A 27748-nucleotide genomic window follows, 5' to 3' on the forward strand; every position below is an offset into this window, starting at 1 on the left:
TTTTTTGTGTTTAGCAAGCTGCATGAGTAGGGGAGGACAAGCTACTTGAGGGACTACACTCTGAACCATTTATGGGGCGGAAAAATAATCGCCCGCTTTAATTCTTGATATCCTGTTACTTAAAATAGAACAGAGCCAGAGGCTATCTCTTGGAAGCGGTGAAGGAGAATGTGTGGTCCAAGGTGTCAGGGGCCGCCGACAAATCTTACAACATCAAAAGCCCTGGATGTCCTTGATTGTAGAAATGAGAATCTACAATGTTGAAAAGGGCCAAATCAGTCACTCTACTGAGTCGGAACCCACATTGTCTATCTTCCAGTAATTCAGCTGTGTCTAGGTGAGACTGCAACTGAATAGAGGCGGCTTTGTGAAGCACCTTTAAAATAAATGCATTGTTAGTAATTAGATGGTACACCACCGAAGGTCCTAGTGGGTTTCTTACGTAACAGTGAGACCCAACATCAGAGACTATCTCTCAAAAAGAGATATTGAAAAATGTAGTAATAAGTGAAGTTAAGAAGTCTACACATTCTTTGATGACTGTAGATGTACAAGGATAACCCATAGATTTAGATGGTTTTATATTCAAAGTGATAGTCCTGATAACATTATATAAAAATGAAAGTGGCTTAAATTGAAATGATTCTGTATGGATCAATGGTGCTGACTGTTCCAATCTAACCTGTAAGTGAGGAGTGTTGCAAAATGTCTCCTTCATGTGTGTACGAATTTGGATTCTAATCATTTTAATTTTATCGTAGAACAATGCCTGTAATTTGTTGCACTAGGCTACTGAGTGGGTAAGAAGAATTAAGGTGGAGCATGAGTTACTTAACTGTTTTAGGATGTTAAACTATGGGTTCGCCGAACTGGCCGATGAATCTATTAACTGATCATAAAAGCCTTATGAGCTTTGATAATTGCGGATTTATACTTTAGGCTTTCTAGCTTTAGAAGAAGGCCGTTCTCTTAAATTGGACAGCTTCTCCACTGTTCATTGGCGGATCACATTTGGGGGCAATGCAATGCATTTTTATTCATCATGTGCACTGCAGCGCGTGTCAGCGTTTATTTTTACATCTGCTGGTACCGAGTGCACTCGTTGCCCAGTGGGGCTTTCACCAACAGCCCGCACTTTGTATTTCCATCATGGTCGCCGCCTTTGTTCTTCCCCAGGCACCGGAGTGCCTCATTTACCATTGAGAACTGCATCTGCAGTGATTGGCCACTCTTCTAACAAAAGGACAATAGGAGAACTGGCAGGCATGTGCGCCAGCCCTCCCACAAGGTCCTCACCTAAGGTCACTGTCTGTGCCTGTCTTATTTTCTTTTTCTTCCTCGATCCGCCACCTCTGCACATCCACTTGAATTAATCGGCCCTAAAGACTGACATATGATCCCACCTGGCCTGCCAAAAAACTCCTTTCACTCAGGCTGACTTATTCGTATGTAGGCAGCTTCCAATTTCTGTCACATTTCATCTGCTGCTACTTGCGGTTTTCCTGTGTTAGTGTGCCTTGCTTTAAAGTTGAATTTAGGCATTTTTACATCTGCTACCACTCTTCTTTTGTTTGTGCATTGTGTGCCTCCCCCTTGTCCCATTCTTTATGTCTGTGGCACTTATTTGCTCTGTTCATCTTACCCTATACCACCCCCCCAACCCCCAATTTTAACTACCGTCAGGCAAGTGCAATATTTCTGTCATATGTTGTAACGGTTGGTTTCCTCTTGTCCTATGAAATGCATAGCACTTGCCCATTCTGAATATACCAATGCCTACTAAGAATGTACATTTTCTGTTCTCACCCTCCATGCCTTGGAGTGCTTTGAAACGTTTAAGTGTATAACTGCTATATAAATAACCAATAAACATTTGAGTCCTGTTGTGTCCTGTCACTAGGCCAAGTACCGCAGGAATTTCTTTTGGTTTTTTGGCTGAACTGGTGTTTCCTGAGGATTTGTGGGTTGTTATCCATGGACAGGGAGTTAATCCCTTCAGGTACCCCGCAGTCATATCACTTTCATGCTTCTTTTTTGCTGATCTTTGAGTTGTCTCCTCCTCAGGGCACCGAGCTGTATGTGCCAGAGTTGTTCTGCATCAGCTGTGTGTCAGCAAGCAGTCCTTATGGATACTCTGCCTGTACTTTCTCCTGTAACGCTGGTGCCAACTGTGCCTGAGGAGTTGGTACTATGGACACATCCTTTCCAATGGATTGCTTTCTCCCGCAGATTCATCATCAGACAGATATCCCTTCCAGCATCAGCTGCGAAGAAAACATTTTGATAAGGGGTGTAGTGCTCTTCGACCGTCAATCCCAGTTGAATCCAGCTGTGATGATGATCGTCATACATATACTACGTCACTATGCCCCCGTACCTCAGTTCTTTTTTTCTGTGTGCTCAGCATGCTGCTCGATGGGAACAACTCTTGAGAATTTGATAGTTTGATTCAATTTTTCGATGTCTACTCCCAAGGCGTTCGGGGTTCAACGCTGTATGGACTGTCCGGCAAAAATGTCCATCACTGACTCCCACACCATTTGCGTGTACTGTCTCGGCACCGCTCACGCCACTGACGAATGCAGGTCCTGTCCGAAGATGAACCCAAAATCGCTGGGGGAGTGTGCATCGAAACTCTTGTTGGGTCGCGCTCCATCGAAGTCACCAGCTCTTTGGACCATTCAGTCATCGGAGCTCGAGAAAAGGAGGACAGATGCCAGAACACCGCAAAAAGCAGTTTGCACTCAAGGAGGCACTCTTTGTCTGCCTCGTCACATAAGAAGAAGCAACCTCACCATCGTCTGCATAATTCCAACTCCTCTGAGGCTTTTAAAGAGCAGATGCACCAGTTAGTAAAATTGGTGGCTGCTTGTACAGGTGTTCCCTTGACGCAGCAGGCTTTATTGGATCCAAGTGTGTCTGGTGGTTCCAGTATCAGGGAGACTGTGTTGGGCAGGATGCTGTTAGGGGTGACGTCTTTAGGCGCGGTGCGGACAGTCGAGATTCAGCCCATACCCCCAAATTGTCGTCATCTGCACCGTGGGCGTCGCCGAGAAATCATACACCCTTGAATCGTGGTTGTCCTTCTTTGAGACTCTTCACTCCATTTTTGATGAAGAAGGGGATCCCAATGCCCATTGGTCTTGAGCCCATGACACAGCGGTATGGGGGAGGCAGCTTTTTTGAAGATCAGGCCGATTTCATTGCGTTTGCAGAGTCCCTGCGGGATGCTAGCTGCCTAGATACCTCGCCAGACTTGGAAATCCAACAAGCACATCCCTATGGGCATGCCAACGCCCATTATTGGTCGGAACATTGAAAGGGTGGTGGATGCCTTGGGTTTGTGGACCCCAGCAAAACCACTCTCATCTTATGAGCTTACGGACATGCTAGACAGGGGTCCGCCAATGGAAACTGCTCTTCCGTTCAATGTGACTATTGCTCACCCCATTGCTGCTCTCTGGCAAAGATTGTGTTCATTCTGACCTTACCAAAAAGTATCGGCCAGCGAGGGGTGACCCATCATATCTTTCGACGCAACCTACTCCTGAGGGTCTAATAGTCCAGGCTGCTACGGTAAACACCAGGCCATCTACTTCGACTTCTATTCTGCCAATTGATAGAGAGTCCAAGAAATATCACGCCCTTGCTAAGGAGTTTTCTGCCAACAGCATGTCTCTAAAGGAAATAAATGCATCATGCGCTTTTGCAAAATACTCCCACGGCTTGCGTAGAGCAATTGAGATGGCGGCAGAACATATCCCCGCTGTGGGAGATGCAAGAGGGGTTCCTGTACATAGTTGATGGAAATGTGGTGGCCTGTAAAGCTCTGCAATCTGGCCTGGATATTGCAGACTGTGTTGGTAGGGCCATGAGGTCAGCCACAGTATTACAAAGTCAGGCTTACCTCCATAGTTTGGGATTTTCTCCGAATGTCCAGGCAAAACTCCTGGATGTCGCCTTTGATGGCAGCCATATTTTTGGCCCCAAGGCTGATGAGTCCCTTGAGAAGTTCAAGGGCTCCAGGATTTGCAGCTAAGTCACTAGGCCTAGCTGTGCAGCAACCACCAAAGTAATATTTTAGCTTTTCCTCTAGGGGAAGAGGATTCAGGTGGTACTTCCCGTTTGGGAAGAAACACAACACCAGGCAGAGCCAGGAGTGTTTCTTGCTCCCTGAAAGGGGCCGGGGGAACTGCAAGCCCTACTGATGAAGGCTGACGTGGAAGAGGTACCACTCAAGCAGAGAGGATCTGACTGTTATGCCTAATATTTCCTGGTACCCAAGAAAGGTGAGGACTTCGTCCCATTTTGCACCTCGGTCCTTCAACAAGTTCCTGCGGAAAGGCAAGTTGAAAATGGTGATGCTGCTAGAAATCCTCCAGGCCCTTCAGCTTCAGGACTGGTTGGTGTTGTTAGATCTTCAGGATGCGTATTTCCACGTGCCCATCCACCAGAGGCACAGGAGATTATTGAGATTCCTCACAGGGGACAAGCACTACTAGTTCAAGGTGCTCCCTTTTGGGCTGTCCTCCACACCCAGGGTCTTCACCAAGCTGATGGTGGTAGTAGCGGCACACCTCAGGGGATCCAGCGTTTATGTATTCCCATGTAAGTCATCGGGACAGGTTTTGTCTCACCTGAGTACACTTGCTCGCTGCTGCACAGGCTGGGCTTCTCCCTGAACTTTCAGAAGTCTCACATGACACCACTGCAAATGCTCCAGTTCATCGGAGCAGCCCTGGACACTCAGGAGGGGAAAGCTTGTTATCCCCGCCCACCACCAAGGAGAGGGTCGCTAGTATCAGGCAAAGCGTCAATCTTTTTCAGTGCCACAACAGTTTGCCAGCTGCCTCCACCCTCTGTCTCTTAGGCCTCATGGCCTCCTGCATTTTTCTGGTCCTTAGACCAGGTTGCGAATGTGATCTCTGCAATGGCTACTGAGGGGTCAGTGGTCCAAGTATTTCTGCACCATGAAAGATGTTTTCAGGTTGTAGAGATTGGTGGCCAATAATCTTACTCAGTGGGCCAGCAGAGACAACTTGATGGTGGGGGAACCTTTCTGGCCTCTATGGCCCCAAGTCAGGGTGGTTAGGGATGCGACTCTGAAAGGTTGTGGTGCTCACTGCGAGGATCTGCAGGTGAGTGGCCTTTGGTCTCCACTGGAGAGCCTGTGGCATATCAACAGGCTGGAGCTGCGAGCTATCAGATTAGCCCTGAAAGCTTTCGTGCCTTCTCTCAAAGGGATGCACATCCTGATCATGACAAACAATACGGTGGCTATGCACTACCTGAACAAGTAAGGAGATGTGCAGCCCCTTCCCAGGGAGGCGATGCAGCTGTTAGAGAACCAGATCTCTCCGTCTTAGCAGTCCACCTGATGGGGCTGGAGAACGGATTGGCGAATGCCCTGAGCAGGAAGAGCATGGTCTCGCACAAGTGGAAAGAGTGCCAGGAAGTCTTTCGAGGAGGTCTTTGCTCAGTGGGGTACCCTGACGATAGATCTGTTTCCAACAGAAAGTGCAGACAGTTTACCCTGCGAAAGGTGCTCTGGGAGATGCATTTCTGGTGGAGTGTGACTTCGACTTCCAATATGCGTTCTTGCTAATTCCTGTCATCATGTCGGTTTTCAGAGGTTTGAAGAGGTTCCAGACGACCATGATTCTGATCACCAGGACTTGACAATCTACTCAACTCTCCGGTTGCCTCATCGCCCGGAACTTCTATTCCAGTCGGAGGGTCGGGTGCTCCACCCAAACCCACAGTCCCTCAGTCTACATGCATGTCTCTTGAGAGGATGAGATATGACTGGGACCTCTCGGAGGTGCTAATGGCTGCACGCAGACCGTCAACAAGATTGCTGTATGCATGCAGATAGAGAAGATTTGAGGCATGGTGCAGGGCACGCGGGATCGACCCAATCTCTTGCCCCATCACTTTGGTGATGGAGTTCCTGCTGCCACTGGCCTCATCAGGCCTGCAGGTTAACAGTCAAATTATATTTTTGTCAGTCAAAGGGTATTTATGTCGGCTTTGTTTATTTTCAAAAGGTCCTTGCATCAAGGCTCTTTCTTTACAATCTCGATACTAGCCCAATTCCTGAAAGGCTTTGTGAATACTTTTCCGCCCGTTCCTTTTGTGGTCCCAGACTGGGATTTCAATTTGGTCCTTACCTTTCTTATTGCGGCTCTGTTTGAGCCTATACATTCTTATATACATTTCTTACTTTGAAAACTACCTGTCTTGTGGCAATCGCGTGGGCCAGAACGGTTAGTGAGCTGCAGGCCTTGTCCTGAAAACCACAGTTTCTCCGGTTCTTCAAGGAGAAGGTGTTCCTTAAGGTTCAGCCAGATTTACTACCCAGGGTTGTTTTAGAATTCTGTGTGTTCCAGGGCATTGACTTACCTGTGTTCTACCCACCTCCCCATTTGTCTAAGGAACAGGAGAGGTTGCATAGGTTGGACCCTAAGAGGACCCTTTGCTTTTATGTAGCGAGGACAACAGAGTTCAGGAAGTCTGACAACCTGTGTGGCCTTCACAATGTCAAGAAAGGGTTCGGCTGTTTCTAAACAGACCATATCCAGGTCGATAACCCTCTGTATAGCGGAGTGTTACCAAAATGCAGGGAAGGAGTTGCCATCGGCATCAGAGCCTGCTCCACTAGGGGTGTGGCCACTTCTTTGGCACTGCAAAAGGTTATACCAGTGACATATCTGCCGGGCAGCAACGTGGTCCTTCATTGCATACCTTTACCAAACATTATTGTTTGAATGTGTCTCGTAGAGCCGACCCTTGCTTTGAAAGGGGGCTACTGCAGAGTGTCCTGGTGTAGGGACTTTCATCCCTCCTCTTCACTAGGTACTGCTTTGGGAGTCTATCTGATGAGGAATCTGCAGGAGAAAGCAATCTGTTGAAGGAGAAATGGCTTACCAGTAACATTCTTTCTATGGATTCTTCTCCTCCAGATTCCTCGTCGCCCTTCCATCCAACCGTGCTTTGAAAGTACCTGTAATTCTGTGACAGACCTTTTCTTAGGAGAGGTGCTACCTCTTTCTGAGGCTTTCTGATCTTCTGCAATTTTCTTGCCGTTCTGTTCCTCATCCAAAAAAAACCCCAAAAACACGTCAGCTTTTGTTTTTTTGCGAGTTGTGGCTGTTTTCAGCCAAATCTTTGGATTCTTTCTCCGCAGTGGCTGAGGTTGGGGGGGCAAGGGTGGGGAACTGAGAGACGGGGGCATAGTGTCGTAGTATATGTATGGCGGCCAACATCACGTCAGGAGTCGACAAGCACCATGTCGTGTCACGAGGGATCCACAGTCGAGTTGAGGAACACTAGGCCCCCTGTCGAAAGGTTTTCCGAGTAGCTGATGCTATAAGGGATATCGTTCTGATAAGGAATCTGTGGGAGAAGAATCCATAGAAGGAATATTACCAGTAAGTAATTTCTCCTTCTAAACAGGATGGCGTTCCGTGGCATGATTTTGAAAGGCCTTGGAGGCTTTGTGTTTGGCCTCTTCTGAAAAGCAGAGAAGCTTGGCTTTATTTTTGAAAATCAAACTTACAAATTGCTCAATCCTTTGTGGCTCTTGACTTGTCTTGGAGCTTGCGTCTTAACTGTACGAAAAGATCTTACCCAGAGACTACTTTTCTTCTTAGAATGCCCAATTAGGGGTTCATGTTGACTTATCTGTCAATCCAGCAGGTATATTACCCCAGCCTTTGTAAAGGGCAAGATCCCCGCTCCTCAAATGTATCACTCGCTGAACTAAGAAAGTAAGGTCACTGTTTGTCTCTGAGGTAAGAGAACAGCGCCTCTATCCTCACGTACTACTCATCTCGGATCTAGGATGCAATGAGTACATTTTTGGAACTTTGTCCCCAGTCTCCTGCAGAGGTATTTACTTTACTTTGCAACCTTGTTGTAACTTGCTGTGAGCAGGGACATACCAAATATTGTGTCCTGTGGTATATCCCAATGAGGTGCTATACGTGTACTTGAAGGCCTTGTAACTTAAAACTGACATGTGGGAGACAAACCTATATCTCTTGCAACATTTGGCACAAGAATCTCTCCTAGTGTCAGAGGCGGTTCAATGGTATTTATTGAAATTCTTGTGGGCCGTAGGGGTGTCTGTGTGTCGCTTTGTCTCTCTCTGTCTCTCTGTCTCTCTCTCTCTCTCTCTCTTTTTCTCTCTCTCTGTCTTTCTCTCTCTCTCTGTCTCTTTCTCTCAGTCTCTCTCTCTATTGTTTTCTCTCTCTCTCTCCCCCTCTCCCTTTTTTACTTTACTTTACTTTAAAACATTTATTACGCACATCCATGGACCCTGGGGCTTTGGGGCGCGACCATACACACTCAACATAAATACAAGTAGGCCCCAGGGGAATCCTATTTCCAGCTGTCCGTGTATAAGTTACCTATGAGAACAGGAGGGTTTTCTTTTTAAATATTTCCGTAGACTCCAGACCAGACCAGCAATTACAGAGAAGGCTGTGTTCGCCATTTGGCCCGTGTGACATTTTGGGATGGTAACAAAAAGTTCTGATTGTTAGATCTTAGTAATCTGTCACAAGATCTTGTCACCAATAGCTGCTGTAGATATTCCGGCATCATGCCCAATCAACATTTCTGGACGATCGTTAAAATTCGGATTCAAATTCTCGCTTCAATCAGGAGTCAGCGTAGGGACTGTCTGGCCGATGTAACATGGTCTCTACGTTTAAGCCCCATTATTACTCGGCTCCATTCTGGCAGACCTGGAGTTTATTCCGACTGGTCTTATCAATGCCTATGAGTAGGCTGGAGCAGTAATCTATTTTTGCTCCGACGATAGCTCTGGCAATCGTTTCCGCTTTCTCTTGGCAAATCAGAGGTCTTAAGTAAGCCAGTAGTTTAATATAATACGCACATGATGATACCAAACTGCTTATATGAGTTCTCATAGTGAGATGCTGGTCAAGTATTACTCCAAGGGTTTTTACTTTCTGCAACTGAGTTATAACTTCTGCTCCTATATGAAAGCTTTCATATTCCGTGCCCAGTTTCTGTATCATACAAGTAGATCCAATTTCCATCAGCTCGGTTTTGTCCTTATTGAGTGCTAGTTTATTATGAATCATCCATGACTCAATAATGTCAAATGTTTTGTTAATTACTATTTCATCCCGTTCATGATTCCCAGTTAATGGAATGACACATTGTGTGTCGTCGGCGTAGTTCCTAAAAACTACGCCCTCATGAGCCAGCCTAGCAAACAGTAGGGCAGTAAATATATTATAAAAACATGGTGAGGTACATGCAACCTGGGGGACTCCACAGCTAACTTTAGTTGGAATCGATTCGGCTTCTCCAAGGTAGACCCTACTTTCACGATTACAGAGAAAGGAAGATGCCCATTGAGTAGCAAGTGGTGAAAAGTTTGCAACATCCCTTAACCTGGTGAACATGATTGAATGGTCCACCAGGTCAAAAGCGGCCGATAAGTCCAACAGCATTAATAATGAAGCTTCATTCCTGTCCATACGAGTGAGTAGCTTAGTTTTAAGATCAAGGAGTGCCGTCTCAGTACCAAATCCCACTCGTAAACCTGATTGGTGATCATTAAGGACAGGGTAGGTTTTTAGATGGCCGGAAATGTGTTCATATGCCACACAATCTAACATTTTCAGTAAGAAAGCAGTATTAGTGATAGGCTGGTAGCTGCTAGGCAGATCGGGTGACAGTCCAGGTTTCTTCAGAATTGGCATCACCCATGCCTTTTTTTTAGATCCTGAGGAACCATGCCGGTTGTCAAAGAGATATTAATGATTTACATATTGCCCCTAGCAATGTGGGTGAGCATGATTTAATGATCATTGTTGGATACATATCATTTTTACACTTAGTGGGTTTAGGCTACTTTATTATGTTATCTAATTCCTTTACTGAAATTGCAGAGAAGTTAAAAACAGGGATAGAAGGGAGTTTCTCATAAGTCCAATTAGATGTTTCATTTTCTTGACTCAGATTATTACTTTTTTCAGTCATAGTATTTATAATTTTCTTAAGTTCATCCTGCAAAGCTTGTTGCATCAAGTCACACCAAACGGTATTAGCTTTACTCAATATTTCTGGAACAGTGTGATTAGTTAGTTCCTGCTCCTTTAGGAGGCAAAAAAAGCTCTTTAGTGTCCTACTGGGCATTTCCGATCCTGGTATTAAAGAAGTTTTTCTTTGCTTCCAAAATTGCCACTTTAAGCTTTTTAGCAGCACTCTTTTATACTTTCTGAGGGAGTCCAACGTTCTGAGGCTTTTCCATGTGTAGAAGTGCTTAAGAGTGAGTGCTTTCGTGCTCTGTAGTTCTGCTGAGAACCAAGCATTCTGCTTACACTCTGCCTTCGGTATCTTTTTCTTTAGTGGTGCTATGGTATTGGCAATGTTATTAAGATCAGAGGAGATGGCTATAGACAGTTCCTTAGGAGATGTTAAATTAGATAGGTCCGATAGTGGGTAGAGCAATGGCTCAATTTTACGAGAGGTAATGTTTTTTAGATTGCGAGATAGACTTTCAATACCACCTCTTTGTTTTATTTTCACTGTGAACTCAACAAAAAAGTGATCAGACCAAGGACATAGAGAAACCGAAATATCCCTGGTCTTTACTTTATGGCAGGATACCCAATCTAAGATATGGCCTAGGTTGTGAGTGGGTTCCTGTATGATTTGTTCAAAGCCTAATTCTTTTAGAGCTAATGACATCTCAGATGCGCCTCTCTTCTCTCTCTCTCTCTCTCTCTCTCTCTCTCTCTCTCTCTCTTTCTCTGTCTCTTTCTCTGTCTCTTTCTCTGTCTCTTTCTCTGTCTCTTTCTCTGTCTCTTTCTCTTGTCTCTTTCTCTTGTCTCTTTCTCTTGTCTCTTTCTCTGTCTCTCTCTCTCTTCCTCTTTCTCTCTCTCTCTCTCTCTCTCTCTCTCTCTCTTTCTCTCTCTCTTTCTCTCTCTCTCTTCCTCTTTCTCTCTTCCTCTCTCTCTCTCTTCCTCTTTCTCTCTTCCTCTTTCTCTCTCTCTCTCTTTCTCTCTCTCTTCTCACTTTCATATGTTGGACTATTTCAGGGTCCTAGTTTGGACCTCTTTTAGTCCATTGTGGTTAGTGCGGAATATTATAAACTCTGAATCTCCACAATGTTTAGATTTCAAGGAGCGAGCAAAGCTATTGTTGAGTATCTACTTTCTCATGTTGCTTGAGTGTATCCTCGCTAATCCCTGTGCGTATCCTGGTCATTCGGTTTTTGGAGTCAGTCATTCATATATTGTTAATTGAGTGCTTATTGCTTAGCCCTTGATACCAGCTGTGTCTTTCCTATCTAGGTTTGAAGATTATGTTGATCAACGCTACAAGCAATACTTGAAAAACCAAGGAAAAGTAGACCGGGTAAGCACACCATTCCAGTTGTGATGCATGGCATGTGTTTGTAATCCATCCTTGTGTTCCATTTAAAATAATATGCTTATTTGAGGTTTTTTAGGTTTATTTCATCAATATGCCATAGTAGCTGATTACAGCTGTACTCTGGCCTGTCAGGTTCTCCTTTGTCTCTTCTAGAGTGCGCAAGTTATGGATCTCCCCTCATTCTCATCCTGATGTACCTCACATCTCAACCCCTAAAGCCTGCTCAGAATGAATACTGTTGAATGACCTCTGTAGTGCCCTAGGTTGTTTTGCTGGCAAACGAGTGCAGATGGTAAAAGTCACATTCGCTGCCATTTCTATACTATTTCGATACCCCAGTAGGTAAAACCAAAGGAAGCGAATCTCTTGGCAGCATTTATTGCCGCTGGTTTTCTTTTGTCTGTAACATTACCTCATTATCTCTGAGATCCATATTGCCAGATGTTCACTTCACTGTTTGGACGCTTTCACTTTCTATCTTCTTGGTAACCTGTGACTCCATCACCTATATACACAACTCTCAGTAATGTATAACCATCTGTGATCCTCTTCCACTCATCTCGGCATTGCTTCTACCACGCATGTGGTCCTTCTGGCACCCTGCAGGACAGTCAACCAAATATCATGCACCCACTTTATGCGGCCAGAAATCTATGTACTTGTACTGTGTGTGGATCTGGATGGGAATGTGAGGCGTTGCTCAGCATTGGGCTGCTGCTTGCACTGATTGATGTTTAATGATCAATATGTTCTGTATTTTAAACTCATTACGTGTTTCACATTTGATTTTCTAGCTGGTGGGGGTCGATGTTATGGCAGCGCTGGACATGTATGCCGAGCAGGGACAGTGGGAGAAATGCATTGAAACGGCATCTAAGCAGGTAATGTGGAAGCTCGTGATGAAGGCGGAAATAGAAGTTACATTATTATTCTGGCGTGCCAGGTTGGGAAGATTTCTTGTGTACATCCATAGAATCACAAATTGTGAATTTGTGTTTCAAGCATATTCTGATGCCTCATGTAATTGCACCATGTAAGCATGGTGCAATTTATGAACCTCCAAACTCCAACTTCCAAAGAAAATATCTTCTCAAAATGTGCGTCCTTGCATTCGTGAGCTCATAAGGTTTTGTGCAGTCCCATCTCACCTGAAGACATTAGCAAACTATTTTTTTTAAAATAAGTGCTAAGGTTTCCTTTTTACCAACTTCTTCATTGCAAGTCAACTTCGAGTGTCCTAAGCAAGGCAATATTTTACAAGTACTGCCAATCACAGAGTAGAATGTCAACCCAAGTACAGTGCCATCACAATCCAATAGAAGAATCTGTTTTTAGTAAAAACCCATTTCACAAGAAAACACCTCGAACTGTAAGCGCAGCTCGTGGAGGCCTGAAGGGAGAAGGCAAGGCGTGCGAGAAAAAATACTGCATTATAGACTCCACAATAGCTGAATGGGGATACACACTCCCTTTAAGAGCCTCCTCTTGTCTAAATGGACAGACCATTGTATCCTGTATCCCCATTGTCTCCAAGTAGTCTGTTTTAACCCCTAGGAGTCAGGCTTCCTCGTCACTGTTTCCAGACTTAATCCCTGGAAGAGCAGGACACTCTGGTAGTCATATAAAACCACTTGCTTCTTCATTGCAGCCTGCTGCAGCCTGTCCCTCATATCTGCAATTCAATGGATTGCTTTTCTCTCGCAGATTCCTCATCTGATAGATATTCCAACCAGCTTCGCTGCTTCTGAAAATATTTCAACAGGAATTTGTAGTGGACCTCGACTCAGCCGTCGATCAGTCTTGCTCGGCATTCTATCGTTGGCTACGAACGTGTTGTCAGGCGTCTTATATAAACTCTGTCACTATGCCTCAACCTCAGTTCCTTTTTTCTGCTCGCTATCACGCTGCTTGGGAACACAGGTCGAGTCTTCCACTCATTCGACGTTTTCGTGAGAAAACGTAACTTTTTTTCTAAATTGTTGCTTGCTCGAGTTTCTGGCTTCAAGCGGTGTACTAATTGTGGCACCAAGATGTCCATCACTGACCCATACGAGTTGTGTCTGGTGCCTCGGCATTTGGTCACGGGACGGAAGGGTGTACATTGGGCACCAGAATGCAGCCGAAATCCCTGTGCGATCGGGCTGCTAAGCTTGCGCTTGGTCGACCACCCTCAAAATCTCTGCCTCGGTCTACGGTTCGGTCCTCGGAGGCCATAACAGAGGGGCACTCCCCCAAGAATGAACATTGGTGGAAGAAGAAGCAACCCCACTCGTGGAGACATTCTTCCCCTTCTCAAAAGAAGAGGAGGCGTCACTGCCATCATCGGGACTCTGATTCATGGATGGAGAAAGGTAAGCCAACCGCGGGGGGCCTACCACCGGCCAGGAGTAGGGGGGATTTTAAAACCTCCATGCTTGAGGTGTTTAAAAAGCATGCTGTTGTAGGAGCGATTGACCACCCCCACACAGCAGGCCTTGGAGGCAAGAGCAGCGGTCAACATTACCGACCCCTCACACTCCCCGGTGCCATCAGTGTCGATGAACTTTTTGACATTTAAGGAGGTCTATGGCCCTCGATGCGGGGTTTGCCCAAGTTGTAAAAGCTGTTGATGCTTCGACATCCAGTCCTCGATCAACGTCGTCAGCCACCCTATCGCTGCCTATTGACAAGCCATCGACCGCTGTCCCGGTCTGATTTTTTTTCAGCGCCATGTCGAGTATTTTCGGCGCTGATGACACAGCAGTCAAGGGGGTTGTCGACCCCATTTACGTAAGCACGGGGGTGTTGACTACTTTGAGGACCACAATCAGCTGTACGGGCCTGGACATCGCCGATTGTGTGGGCCGTTATATGGCGTCAGCAGTAACGCTCAGAAAGCAGACCTACTTGAAATCTTCTGGTTTTCGCCTAATGTCCCGGCAAAATATGTGGACATGCCCTTCAAGGGTGATTTCCTGTTCAACCAAAAGGCTGACGATTCCTTGGAGAAATGTAAGGAAACCAAAATTGCTGCTAAATCTTTAGACCTGGCTGCGCAGCCGGCCAAGCCTGCCTTCAGCTTTGCCTATAGGGCAAAGGGCTACAGGAGATATATGCTTTATGGCAGGAAAGTGCAGCTCCCACCGGCCAGGCAGCGGTAGAAGCGTTTCTCCCACTCCGGAAGGGGCAGGGAGGAGGGCTTCTAAGGGCCAGCAAGCAGCAGCGGGGGAGCCCCAGCCTCCTAAGATGCTTTGAATTCCCCTCTCACAACGTACCGGTTTGCGGATGGTTGACTGAGCACTGGCCCCATTGGCAGGCAATTACTTACGATGCCTGGGCTCTACATATTGTTCGGTGGGTTTATTGTCTGCCCTTCTTAAGAAAACCACCAGACAGACCCCCACGACCTACGATCCAACCGGGACAGGTTCTCCAGGAAGAACTGCAAGCCCTGTTGTTGAAGGGTGATGTGGAAGATGTACCTCCTGAAAAGAAAGCATCGGGTTGGTCTTCCCGGTATTTCCTGGTACCGAAGAAAGGGGGAGGTCTCCGTCCCATTCTGGACCTCCGGTTCTTGGATAAGTACATGAGGAAAGACAAATTCAGGATGGTGACGTTGAGAGAAATTCTCCATGCTCTCGAGTTACAGGACTGGCTGGCGTCACTAGATCGGCAGGAAGCTTATTTCCATGTGCCGATTCATCAAAAGTACATGAAGTTCATGAGGTTCATCATAGGGGACAAGCTGACAGACTGAATGTATGTGAGTTAAGTGTGCTTATGTGAATACGGATTGATTTGATTTAAATTAGCTTTACTTTTTTCCACGTGTATCTAAAATCCCATATTTGTGTGTGATGTGTGCTTTTACACACTTGTATTGCCAAGCAGTGAGGACTGCATACACAGCACCTACTTGGACCGTCACAGAGATTTCTCTTTTTTATTTTACACATTGCATCTAGATTTGAATTTGCTTTGTGTGACGACTTCTGAACATATTTATTCTGCATACCGTGCCTTTTGTTAACACGGCAGGACTGTAACAGCCTAGGCTGCCTACGCTTGCAGTAGTTCTATTGAACTACATTTCCCGGCTCCACCCAGCCTCTTAGACACGTCAGCGGTGCGTTAGCGCGGCCGGTTATTGCCGGTACGCATCCGGGGCGCTTAGGACGCCATAGCTGCTTGTTGATCAGCTCCACGGTACCTCGGACCGAGGATCAGGGATATTGACACATTCATTATCCGGGGTGTGGACACTTATAAGCATGGTGATGCCACTTGCTTGTGTACTGGTAAATACTTGCTCTTTGATAAAGCATGCAATGGATATTGCTGATTATTTAATAGGGGAACGAGTGGACATTTGCTTCATCACAGAGACTTGCTTACATGAAGCAGCAGGTCAGCGCTGTTATTAGCTATTCCGGCTGTACTATTCTTTGAGTAGACCGGTCCTCTGCCTAAGGGTAGGGGGGTGCCGTGGGGGTTGCACTAATGTTTAGATCGGCCCTCTCGATTCACACAATGTGCTTTGAAGCACAGAATGCATGCAGCGATATACTGCATGCAAAGGTGTTGATTGACCCAAACACGATTGTTGATATCATGCTTTTCTATCGCCTGCCTATTGCTATGCCTGATTTTCCAAAACTATTTGGAGACATAATTTCCCCTTTCCTTAAGCTATCCTCAAAAGTGATACTTTTGGGCGACTTCAATTTAGGGCTTCATGATGACGCTGATCTGGGGACAGCAACTACAGAAACTGCACTGACTAACCTAGGCTTTCAGCACAATGTACTGACTGCAACCCATGAGAAGTGGAGGGTACTGGACTGGGTAGCTAGTTTGAACATCACTATTGATAAGGGTGGATGTGAGGCCATGCCCTTGGTCGGACCATATGCTGATTCACTTTAACCTTGTCTGTCCGCCTCACCCTGAGAAACCTAAGCCCGAAAGAGTGGTGGTTACATCAAGAAACACCCGCCGGCTCTCGGCCTCAACTCTAGCTCCTCTCTTCGAAGACACCATTAACAAATTGCCCCCGCTGAACTCTGCCGATGAAATACTTATGGCCTATCAAATTATGCTAGAGAATGCAATGAACATATAGACACCAGAAAAAAACACGTCATATGCTAGAAAGGGAACCTAACGTTTGGTATTCAGATGAAATTCAACATCTTAAAACGATCAAGTGTACGGTATTGGTATTGTTTATTTGTAAAGCGCCTATACACAAAGCAAGTGTTTCAAAGCAGTCAAGGAGGGAGGAAACAAGGGGAAAAGAACAGCAATTCACAGCCCTTGAAATTATGAACAATACATGTCTGCACTAGGCAGAGTAAGTGCAAGGAATAAGTAAATATAATACAATTGACAATGTAGATAACAGCAAATAGGTCTGACGACAATTCTGCAGTTTTTCAAAGTGCATTGAGGCACCACCATGCTAAGAAGGGGAGACAAGGGAAAGATAGATAGGTGAGCTTTGAGGCATGGTCTATTCAGATTGTGCAAGTGCGCAGGCAGGTGGAGGAGGGGGGGACACAAGTGCAGGGGTGGTGAAGGGTAGAGGGGGGACCAAGTGCACCCAGTCAGTCAGAGGCTGGGGAGAAGTGCTAAGAGATGCCACTCTCAAGGGTCATTTGACCAAGTGCAGTAACGATGAGGCAAGAGCAAGGCCCGGAGGCAAGTGCGAGAGGCTGGCGGGGGTCCCCGGGACCTGTGAGACTCTGACGTACATCAGGCAGCCAGTGAGCAGGCTATGCGGAAAAAGGAGGGAGAGTGGGAATAGAGTGGAGAGAGAGGATTAGCAGGGTAGAGGGAGAGAGAAGGAAGAGGAGAAGAGGAATGCCTTAAGGAGTTTCCGGAACTTAAGGCCTTTAATTTCTGAAAGATGTCCAACTCTGAAGGCAATAGAGCAAAATATCCTTCGGCCACAAAAGTTCACAAAGATGCTATTGTTTCGACATAGAAATTAGCCTTTGATCTAAGGATCAAAAGTGCAAACTCAGACACTACAGAACTGTTTAAAATGTTGTGGGAACTCTTGGATCCGTTCCCTGTTACACCAATGAATAATAGAGACAAAAACTGGCACTGATCAATAAAATAAAAAAGATCCAGGCAGATACTCAGGCTAAACGGGATATACACGGTAAGGTGATCTGCCATGATATTCCTCTGGAGGGGGAGGTGAACTTTCCTCCTTTTGAGTTTGTTCCAGTCACAGAAAATGAAATGTCGGCCTTGTTGAGACAACAGAAACCTACCTTTTGTAAAGGTGATGCGTGTCCATCGAAGTTGGCGAAAGCTTGTGCTGATCAGTTGATCCCACTTATTACCAAATTTGTGTACTCATTCTTTAGGGAATGCTATGTGCCACCATGTATTAAACAGACATGGATTTCACCATTACTAAAGAAATCTCTTGAGCCAAAAGTGCCCACTAACTACAGGCCCATTACTAAGGTGCCTTTCTTGCTTCGGAGTTCATGTAGGACAACTAGCTGATCCGAGGGAAGTCAGCTGGGCAGGTCTTGTCTCATCTAGAGGACACCTGCTTGCTACTGCACAGGTTGGGCATCTCTGTGAACTTGAAGGAGTCCCAAGTGACACCGGTCCAAGGGTTCCAGTTCATTGGGGCAGTGTTAGACACCCGGGTTGGGAAGGCCTTCCCTCCTGAAGAGAGTCAATAGCTTGGCACAGATGGTCGACTTGTTCCAGAACCACGCCACTTCCTTCCTCTGCCTCTTAGGTCTCATGGCCTCTTACATTTTTTTAGTGCCAGGCTCCGTATGAGATCCCTACAGTGGCTCCTAAGGGATCAGTGGTCACATCACCTTGGAGCTCTCTCCGATCCCCTCAGGGTATCAACGACCTTGCATGGAGGGCGGACCGCAGCAATCTCTTGGAGAGGGAACCTTTTTGGGCTCCATGGCCATGGCCTCAGGCCCGAGTGGTCATGGATGCGTCTCTGAAGGGTTGCGGTCCTTGCTGCAAAGACTTGTAGGTGCGAACAGCCTTTGGTCAGCAAGGGAAGCCAGGTGGCACATCAACAGGCTGGAGTTCCAAGCCATCAGGTTAGCCCTGATGGCATTCGCTCTATCTCTGGAGGGGAAGCATGTCCTGATTCTGACAGACAATACAATGGCTATGCACTCCCTAAAAAACCAAGGTGGCGTACACTCCAATTCCTGCCCCCACCCCCAACCTCTGCAAAGAGACGATGCAGCTGTGTTTCTGGCTGTTGGAGAACTGGATCTCAGTCTTGGCAGTTGATCTGGTGGGGACAGAGAACAGTTTGGCCGATGCTCTGAGCAAGGTCTCACGTGAGTGGGAAGTGTGCCAGGAAGTCCTAGAGGAGGTCTTCTGTCGCTGGAGCCCAAATGGTGGACCTGTTTGCCACGGAGTCCAACAGGAAGTGCAGACAGTTTTGCTCGAGGGAATTCCCAACGAATGGTGGGCTATGGGACGTGTTTCTGGTGGATTGGAACTTCCCTCTCCACTACTCCTTCCCTCTGATTGCCATCATTCCTTGGGTTCTCAGGAGGACGAAGTGGTTCCGAGCATCCATGATCCTGATTTCACCAGACCAGGTGAGGAGAACTTGGTACTCTGATCTTCTGGATCTGGCCATCTGCCCACCTTACCAATTGCCTCAGCGGCCGAACCTTCTAACCCAGTCGGAAAGTCGGATGCATCACCCGAACCCGGAGTTCCTCAATCTACATGCGTGGCTCTTGAGAGGATGAGATATGATGACTGGGACCTCTGAGGAGGTGCTTGAGGTGTTGCTGGCTTCATGCAGACCATCTACAAGATCAATATACGCGTGCAGGTGGAGAAGATTTGAGGCGTGGTGTTGGGAACAGTGATTGACCCGATCTCGTGTCCCACCACTACAGGGATGGAGTTCCATCTGTTACTGGCCTCAGCAGGCCTTCAGGTCACCACAGTCGAAAGATATTAGGCGGCCTTGTATGTGTTTTAGAGGTCCCCGGATCAAGGTTCATATTTTACGAACAGGTGATGACACAATTCCTGAAGAGCCTTGTAAATAAGTGTTTTAATTGGTTATTTATAACGTGCTTAATACCCAGAGGTTTCTAAGCACGAACCTCTGGGTATTAAGATAATAGAATTATTATAGCAAAATTCTGCCAACCAAAGTAATTCTAACCACCCTTGACCAGAACCTAGATAACATCTAATGTATTTCTCTAATTCTTGATTGACCCTCTCAGTTTGACCATTACCCTCGGGATGATAACTTGTTGTAAGATTAATCTCGATCTTGAACTCTTTGCAAAATGCGCGCCAAAATTTTGAGACAAATTGGGAACCCCGATCTGAAATTACTTGACTAGGCAACCCATGTAATTTGACAATATTTTGCAAAAAGGCTTGAGCCAATGAAGTTGCTTTAGCTGCTCCTTTGATGGGAATAAAATGTGCTGCTTTAGAAAAAACATCTACAACCACAAGAATAGTTGTACAACCCTTATCAGGTGGTAAATCTACTATATAGTCCATAGACACTGTATGCCAAGGGCGAGGTGGAATCGGAAGTGGAACTAATAGCCCTGCTGCTTTTTGATGATCCGACTTGGCACGAATGCAAATTTCACATGTTCTTACATACTTCTCAGAATCTTCTCGCATTCTCTCCCACCAAAACTCTCTTTGCAATAAATCAAATGTTTTCTTGATTCCAGGATGCCCATCCAAAGGCGAATCGTGACAGTCTTTTAAAGCTTTTATTCTCAATTCTTCAGATGGTAAATATAACCTCGTCCCTACAAAAGGTAGACCTTCTTCAATTTTACGTTCAGAATCTTCTGAAACCCATTTCAACAATTCTTCATCCGTCCATGACGACAAAATAGATTCTTTAAAATCCTGAACCTTCTCAGTTACAGCAACAACAAACATTTTCTCGGAAAGCAAAGGCGTTGGTGCACAAGGATCATTCTTTAAACTACCTGGAATACACTGAGACAAAGCATCTGCTTTCCCATTTTGACGACCGGGTTTAAATAAGATGACAAAATCATACTCAGCAAAAAACAATGACCAACGTAATTGTCTTGGAGTTAACGTTCTTGCAGAACGAAGGAAAGTTCAATTCCTGTGATCCGTCAGTACAGTAACTCGATGTCTGGCATCCAAAAGATAGTGTCTCCACTCCATAAATGCAGCCTTGATCGCCAACAATTCTCGATCAGAAATTGTATGATTTCTTTCAGCAGAGGAAAAACTTTTGGAAAAGAACGCTACAGGATGAAGTTGTCCAGTTTACGATGACGTTGTGACAATACAGCTCCCATTGCGCAATCGGAGGCATCAGCTTCTAGAAAAAACGGTTGCTCCACATCTGGATGTAATAAGATGGGTCCAGTCACAAACTTATCTTTTAAAAATTGGAATGCTTTCTCAGCTTCTTCATTCCATTGAAACTTTACTCCTTTTTTTAATAATTTAGTTATAGGAGAAAGAATTTTTGAAAGATTTTATATGAATCTACGATAAAAATTTGCACATCCGATAAAACTTTGTAAGTCCTTTATTGTATTAGGTTGAGGCCAATCTCTAACAGCTTTTACTTTAGCAGAATCCATTTCCAATCCGTCAGGAGATAAAACAAATCCTAAAAATTCCACTTTCTCAGTGTGAAACTGACTTTTCTCTAGTTTCGCAAACAATTGATTTTCTCTTAGTTTAATACGCACTTTACTAACGTGTTCTTTGTGTTCATTCAATTCTTTGGAAAATATCAGGATATCATCTATGTATACCACAACAAACACATCTAAAAATTCTCGAAGAACTTGATTGATAAAAAATTGAAAAGAAGCAGGAGCGTTACAAAGACCAAATGGCATGACTTGATACTCGAATAGTCCATAACGGGTTCTAAAAGCTGTTTTCCATTCATCCCCTTCTCTTATTCTTACTAAATGATATGCCCCTCTTAGATCTAATTTAGTAAAAATATTTTTGCTCCCTGAATTCTGTCAAGCATTACTGAAATTAATGGTAAAGGATATCTATTCTTTATAGCAATCTTATTAAGGGCTCTATAGACAATGCATGTTCTCAAAGTTTTATCTTTTTTGGGGACAAAAAATAATGGTGAAGCAGCAGGGGACTGAGAATGTCTAATAAACCCTTTGGCTAAATTCTCATTCAGATACTCTCTTAAATACTCATTTTCTTTTTCCGTCAAGGCATAAACACGTCCACAAGGAATTGGTGCACCATCTTCTAAATAAATTTTACAATCAAATGAACGATGTGGTGGTAACTCACTAGCCACTTGTTCATCAAATACATCCTTGAATTCTTGATAACAATCTGGTAAAATTCCCGACACAGCTCCTATCAAGTGTTCCTTAACTACACCCGCAGTTAAACAAACTCCTTGAATCTCAGATTTTTCCTCAGAAATCTTGTCTTGAAATGTCAAACATTGTTCTCTACAAAATTCTGACTTGAATTCAACTGTTCTTCTACCCCAATCTATAGCAGGATTGTGTAATGTTAACCAGGGCATTCCCAGTATTATTTGTAATTGCGGGGCATCAATTAATTCAAATACAATGTCTTCATCATTTTTCTCGCCAATTTTCATTCTGATAATATCTGTCATTTGTGTAATCAAACCAGATGTCAATTCTGTACCATCCACCGCCCTCACTTGCTCAGGCACTCCCAGTCTATTTGCTAAAGCCAAATCCATGAAATTTCCGGTTGCTCCACAATCAATTACACACGGACCACCACATTTTAGCTTACCTTCCCAAAATAAGGATACATTAAGCGTTATATGTGGTACAGCTGTTTGAATGGTATTTGCCACCACTTGTCCTTTTCCAGGAGTAGAAGGGAATTTTTTAGGAGCACGTGGACATCGTCCTACAAAATGTGTGCCCTCCCCACAATATAAGCATAATTATTCTCTACGTCTTCTTTCCTTTTCCTCTTTAGTTAAAGGACCTCTGATTTGACTTTCCATAACCTGTCCTTTATTTTCTTTCCCAGACAACTGTTCTAACTTGGGACGCTCATTTCTACTCCAAACTCTACTTTCAGAAAAATTTCTCCTCTTTTCTGACCTTCTTTCCAATAACCTTGAGTCTAAAAGTATCACTAAAGAAATGAATTCTTCACAAACCGTAGGTCTCTCCACAATTGTGGCCAACGCATCTTTTAATTCCTCCCGTAAACCTCTATAAAAAATTGAAGCTCTCTTCTCTTCAGGCCACTCACTCTCTTTCACAAGTCACCTGAACTGGGTTATATAAGACACCAATTCTCTGTTTCCCTGCCGCAACTCCAGTAATTCACTATCTACACATATAGATGAAGTTCTTCTATCAAACATCTTACTGAATTCATTTTTAAACATTCTCCAGTCTCTAATTTCTCTGGCACCTCTTTCAACTAAGGGTACTGACCAAGCGGAAGCCTCCCCTGTTAAATAAGAAATTAAAAATGCCACTTTAGCTGTTTCGGTAGAAAAGGCTTCTGGTCTACACATAAAGTGTAACTCGCATTGCATTAGAAATGTTTTAAACTTCCTATGATCTCCACCAAATCTTTCAGGAGGCGCTAAAGGAGTTGAAACCAAAGATATTCCTGGAGTTAAATGTAAATTCTTTCTCTTCCAACTCAACTGTATGTCGCCTATTTTCACCTAACTCTGGATACAAGACTGGAGGTTCTTGGTCATAAACTCTACTAATCTTAGATACTCCTGGGGTTTCTGATCTATGTACAATACTACTTAATTCCTCTATTTTGACCCCCAAGGTTAAAGTCTCACTCTTCGCCAACCTTAGATTTTCTTTTATTTCCATTAACATCTTTCCTAATGTTCCCAAACTAAACTCTGACTCTGGATCCATCTTCACTCAGGCAGGATTTAAATACGTGGGCCTTTCATTCTGCCAAGGTCCAAACATGAATCTTCCTGCAGGAGTGATGCTGGGCCCACCAGACCCCCTAAGTCTGCCTGCCCAACAGTCCTTCAACTGATAAAACTACCAAGCTGGCAAACCCAAGGGGAAAGGGGAATAGAGGAGAAAATAACAAAAGACAGATCTTCACTGGCTGGCACTGTAGTTCTCTGGAGCTGGAAATACACCTCAGTGTCTGTGAGATCTAGGAGACAAATATATATGTATATATTAATAATCAATCCACTCTAGCTAAGTTTACTAAAATGTTACCACTCTCCTTGTAGTACCTGTAGCCTGTGCTTTATTGCTGATAGGGTTATTCAGTTAGTAGCTGAGCTGAAGTCTGGAAATCAGAACTCAATGTTTCCTTCTTCTTCTACTGTGATAATATTTTTCATAAATGAACTTCTTAAAATACTTATTCTCGTTATTATTGCATATGGATAGTCTGTTACTTTAATTAGAGTCTTTATAAACTTGCAATAAATTACGATGTCAAAAAATGTAACCTCCTTAAAAGATCGGCATTGCTGTAAAGAGTTCCACTAGCCGTTTACTTCCTGAAAAACGAATGTCAGCCGACACGACGCTTCTCTACTCAATTGTCCTTAGAAACGATGCCTTCAGAACAGAAAATGTCACGACGCTTATCGTGCTCAAAATTATAGTCCTGCAAAACGAGCACTTCCTGAAACAACGTCACAAAGCTTACACGCGCTTTAAACGTTTGTAAGGTTCCTTCTAATCTCAGAGCCGCGCGTGGCGTAATACTCGAACCGAAAAATAACGCTCCCGAAAGAACTGCGAGTGAGAAAAAACAAACATGCGATTAATACACAAAGAGTTACGCGCGCCTGGTTAGTAAATATTAAACGCGCAGTTGTTCAGGAAAAAACCCTTTCAGAAGCGGAATGGAAGTGTAACAATAAAAGTTCAAAATAGTACACTGAATCTTATTTTCCTCAAAAAAGAATAAATATTAGCATTTGATTTCCACACAGTCTTTTTCAAAAGTAATACGAACTGAAAATCCTTGACATTAGACTTGTAGAATTAATAAAACTTAGCTTGCTTCATCTGTACAACTTCTTCAGCTTCTTGGATAAGCTTCACTTCAGCTTAGAATTAGTAGTAATTGGATATTCTAAAATCTTCTTGAAATACTAGAATTAAATATACTTAAATATATTCTTTGCTAGAGCTAACTAAACTGCGTCCTGTCTCAAAGGATACTAAAATGAAAGGCAGTGTTTGCTGATGGTTTTCTTAATCTTATTGTTTTGGATTGAGAATTTGGAAACATACACAGGTGACTTAAGTTGTCTTTTGGTTTTAGGATTTTGGGTTGATATCAGAGTGGGCATCAAATCAGTTGAATGGCTATTATTACAAGCATCAGAAATCCGTGCACAGAAGGAGTTTATACTGGCACTGTTACAGTTCATTTCAGAAAATTCTTACTTTCAATACGGTAACCAGTTCTATCTACAGACTTCAGGAACATCTATGGGGGCCACTATGGCACCCACATATGCTAACTGCTTTATGTTTAAATTTGAAACAGACAATGTACTCAACAAACAGATGTGGAATAAAGACATCCACTTATGGACACGTTACATTGATGACATTTTTGGTGTGTGGAGAGGCACGAGGGCCGATTTTGACTCTTTTGTGAATTACCAGTGTTTGCATACCAGCGCAGCAAGAATCTCAGGGACAAACTGGTACATACCAGACCGCCTCTCAAAGAACCCATAACTCAGAGAACTGGTACATTCCCTTGTCTTCATTGTAGCAACTGTAACTCAATAATCAAGGGGAATGTTATCAACCACCCAAGAACAGGAAGAAAGATTCTCCTAAAAACCTACGGAACCTGTGACAGCACAAACATTATTTACGGCATCAAATGCCCATGTGGAAAGTTCTATGTGGGCCAATCCACAAGAATGGCTGAAACGAGATGGAACGAACACCGGTCTTGCATCCGGAATGCAAACATGAACTCAGCTGTAGCACGTCATTGGATTGAAAATGGACACAATCTGACTCAAATAAGATTTGTGATTTTGGAAGTAATCGCGAGAAACAATCCACACGAGGACTTGAACCAGCGGTTGAACCGCAGAGAGACGTTTTGGATCAACAAACTTGGTAGTCTGGCCCCAAATGGAATTAACGAAGAAATCGATTACCACTGCTTCTTATGATCCGTAATTTTAACTGTTTTGATTGATATGTTCTTTGTACCCTATGAATGTGTGTTAGGGAGAATTCTCTGTTTAGGCTGAATTTCCTAACCTAGTGAGTCCCCCCGCAGCTTTGCTGGATTTTTTGGGGTTTATTTTTTTCTCCTGCCAAGAGTGAGACTCTTTTACCCTCACTCTTGGACATGATTTGAGAGTGTTTTCTTTGAATCTAGATGTGTTTAATGGGCTATGGGGTCTTTTGCTCCATAGGGTTTCATGTGCTTTGGTGATGTGTGTTACACAGCACCCTCCGTGCAGGGGTGTCCTAGTGACCCCCCAGTATAGACTCCATACCCTGGGACTGACTACTGTCTCCCAGGGCATGTAAAGTCACCATTGACTTTACTAGTCTTAAATTCTGAACAGAACCAGTACAAACCATCATATTGTGGACGTACTGGCTGGGGCAATTCGATTGCCCCAGGGTCTGTTAGTCGAGGGGGCACGTCTCAGTCCCCCCTGATCGAGTTTTGGCTGCTGGCAGTGGATACTACTTTTTATATTCAACCGCGAATATTTTCCTATGGGATTTCCCATTGTTTTAGGCTACTATCTTTATTTAATTATTTACGGTAGCCTCGAACATACCGCCGGTTTATTTAATTAATATTAATTCTCCGGTTGGTATTTTTTGCCAAAACTTGATTCTAAAATGGCGTTTGTGTTCCCTTCTGTGACTCCAACCCAAGTCGAGCCCTTTGTTCCACTTTTTGGCGGGCTTCTCCACAGAAGCCCTCCAAAGTGGTGCCACTATGTCTGGGGTAGTTAGGAGGGGTGGAGGGGAATTTAGGCACCCTGGACTGAGTTGCCTAGGCAACTCAAGTCGCACTCCGTCCTGATTGGCCCAGGTGGTGAGCCGGCCGGCTCACCACTTAGCATGTTTGAGTGACAGCTAGGCTGAGTGAATGGGGGGTTGCTGCATAAAAGCAGGGCTTTGGGGACTGGAACTTCAGAAGTCGCCACAGGACCTAAGAATCCGACGAGGGAGAAGCTGAGCCGACCTGCCACGACACCACGACCGGTGGAGCCCTGCTGGACCGTCTCACCACTTTTTCCCAACGACAGAGGAGATCTCCCGCCGGAGAGTCTTCTTCCTTTGACTGGTGGGGATAACCAGTTTACTGTCTTTTCGCTTTCCCGACGTATCTCGTGGCCGCCTTGCCCGTGCTAAGCACCCCGGCAACCGGGATACCACGTTTTACCACGACCGCGAGACAAAGGTACCACCTTTAACCGGAAAACTCTGCGGCTGGTTTCTGCTCTGGTAGTGCAACGACCTTCATCTTTCCTCCAAGTCGAGATCTTCTCTTCCCCTGGACGACGACGCAACTTGCAACCACTACCAGGAACAACTGCCACCGCTGGAGGATCCTTCCCACTTAAGGTACCGTGTCCCGCCTGGCTTCCCTTGCAACCGACTGTACGGGATAGATTTAGCCCCCGGCTTTCGAACCTGGGTTAGCCTGGGACACCTTGGCTAAACTTTTCTAAGCCTCTCTAAACTCTTTTCTGAACCCTCAGCAAGACTTTCTAAGCCTAGTGTAACTGTGTGATCTTGGGCGTATTTATGCTCTGCTCTCTCTAAGAGTGGGCCCAGCCTTTGGACTTTGGCTCACCAGTGACTTTTTGCTCTCTGCCTTGCTAACCGTGTTCTGGAATCATAGAGTGGTGTACCTTTTCATATTCTGTCTTTTTCCCTCCCTTTTTCACAAACTTATTAGAGTGCAATCTAGTTAAGCGCACACCTCTGTATGAAAATAAGTGGTGTCTTACTGTGATTTTCTAATAGGGAAAAAGGGGTGTATATATCATAATAGTAACTGTGTTTAGAATATTTTACAATAAGAGTGCTGGAGTGTTTCAACTGTGTGTTTTTAAATAAATAATTATATACTTTGATACCAAAGCTCTGGTCAGTGTTTGCTTGTATTATTGTATCTGAGTACCTATTGAGTATACTTTGCATACTGCCTAACTCTTCTTGAGGGAAGTCTGACTGCTCAGCCACAGCTACCAGGTAAATCTGGGTGGTACAGACTGCTACCAAGTGGGTTTACTGCTAACACCTGCAGTCTTAAATCTTTTGCAGTGGTCCCTAAGGGAACTGCACAGGTTTCTGCCTAA

General features: G+C 44.6%; 1 protein-coding gene across 2 annotated transcripts in view; it reads left to right on the forward strand.

The window, feature by feature from the left end:
- Positions 1-27748, forward strand: part of IFT172 (intraflagellar transport 172) — a 1218930-nt gene that overhangs the window by 1041941 nt on the left and 149241 nt on the right. For both annotated transcript variants that reach the window (XM_069605452.1, XM_069605451.1), the window contains exons 38-39: positions 11337-11400; positions 12213-12299. In XM_069605452.1, coding sequence (XP_069461553.1) covers positions 11337-11400; positions 12213-12299 — 151 coding nt within the window. The remainder of the gene's footprint in view (positions 1-11336; positions 11401-12212; positions 12300-27748) is intronic.

This window comes from Ambystoma mexicanum, chromosome 4p, assembly GCF_040938575.1.
Source record: "Ambystoma mexicanum isolate Mex_15411 chromosome 4p, UKY_AmexF1_1, whole genome shotgun sequence".
Taxonomy (NCBI): domain Eukaryota; kingdom Metazoa; phylum Chordata; class Amphibia; order Caudata; family Ambystomatidae; genus Ambystoma; species Ambystoma mexicanum.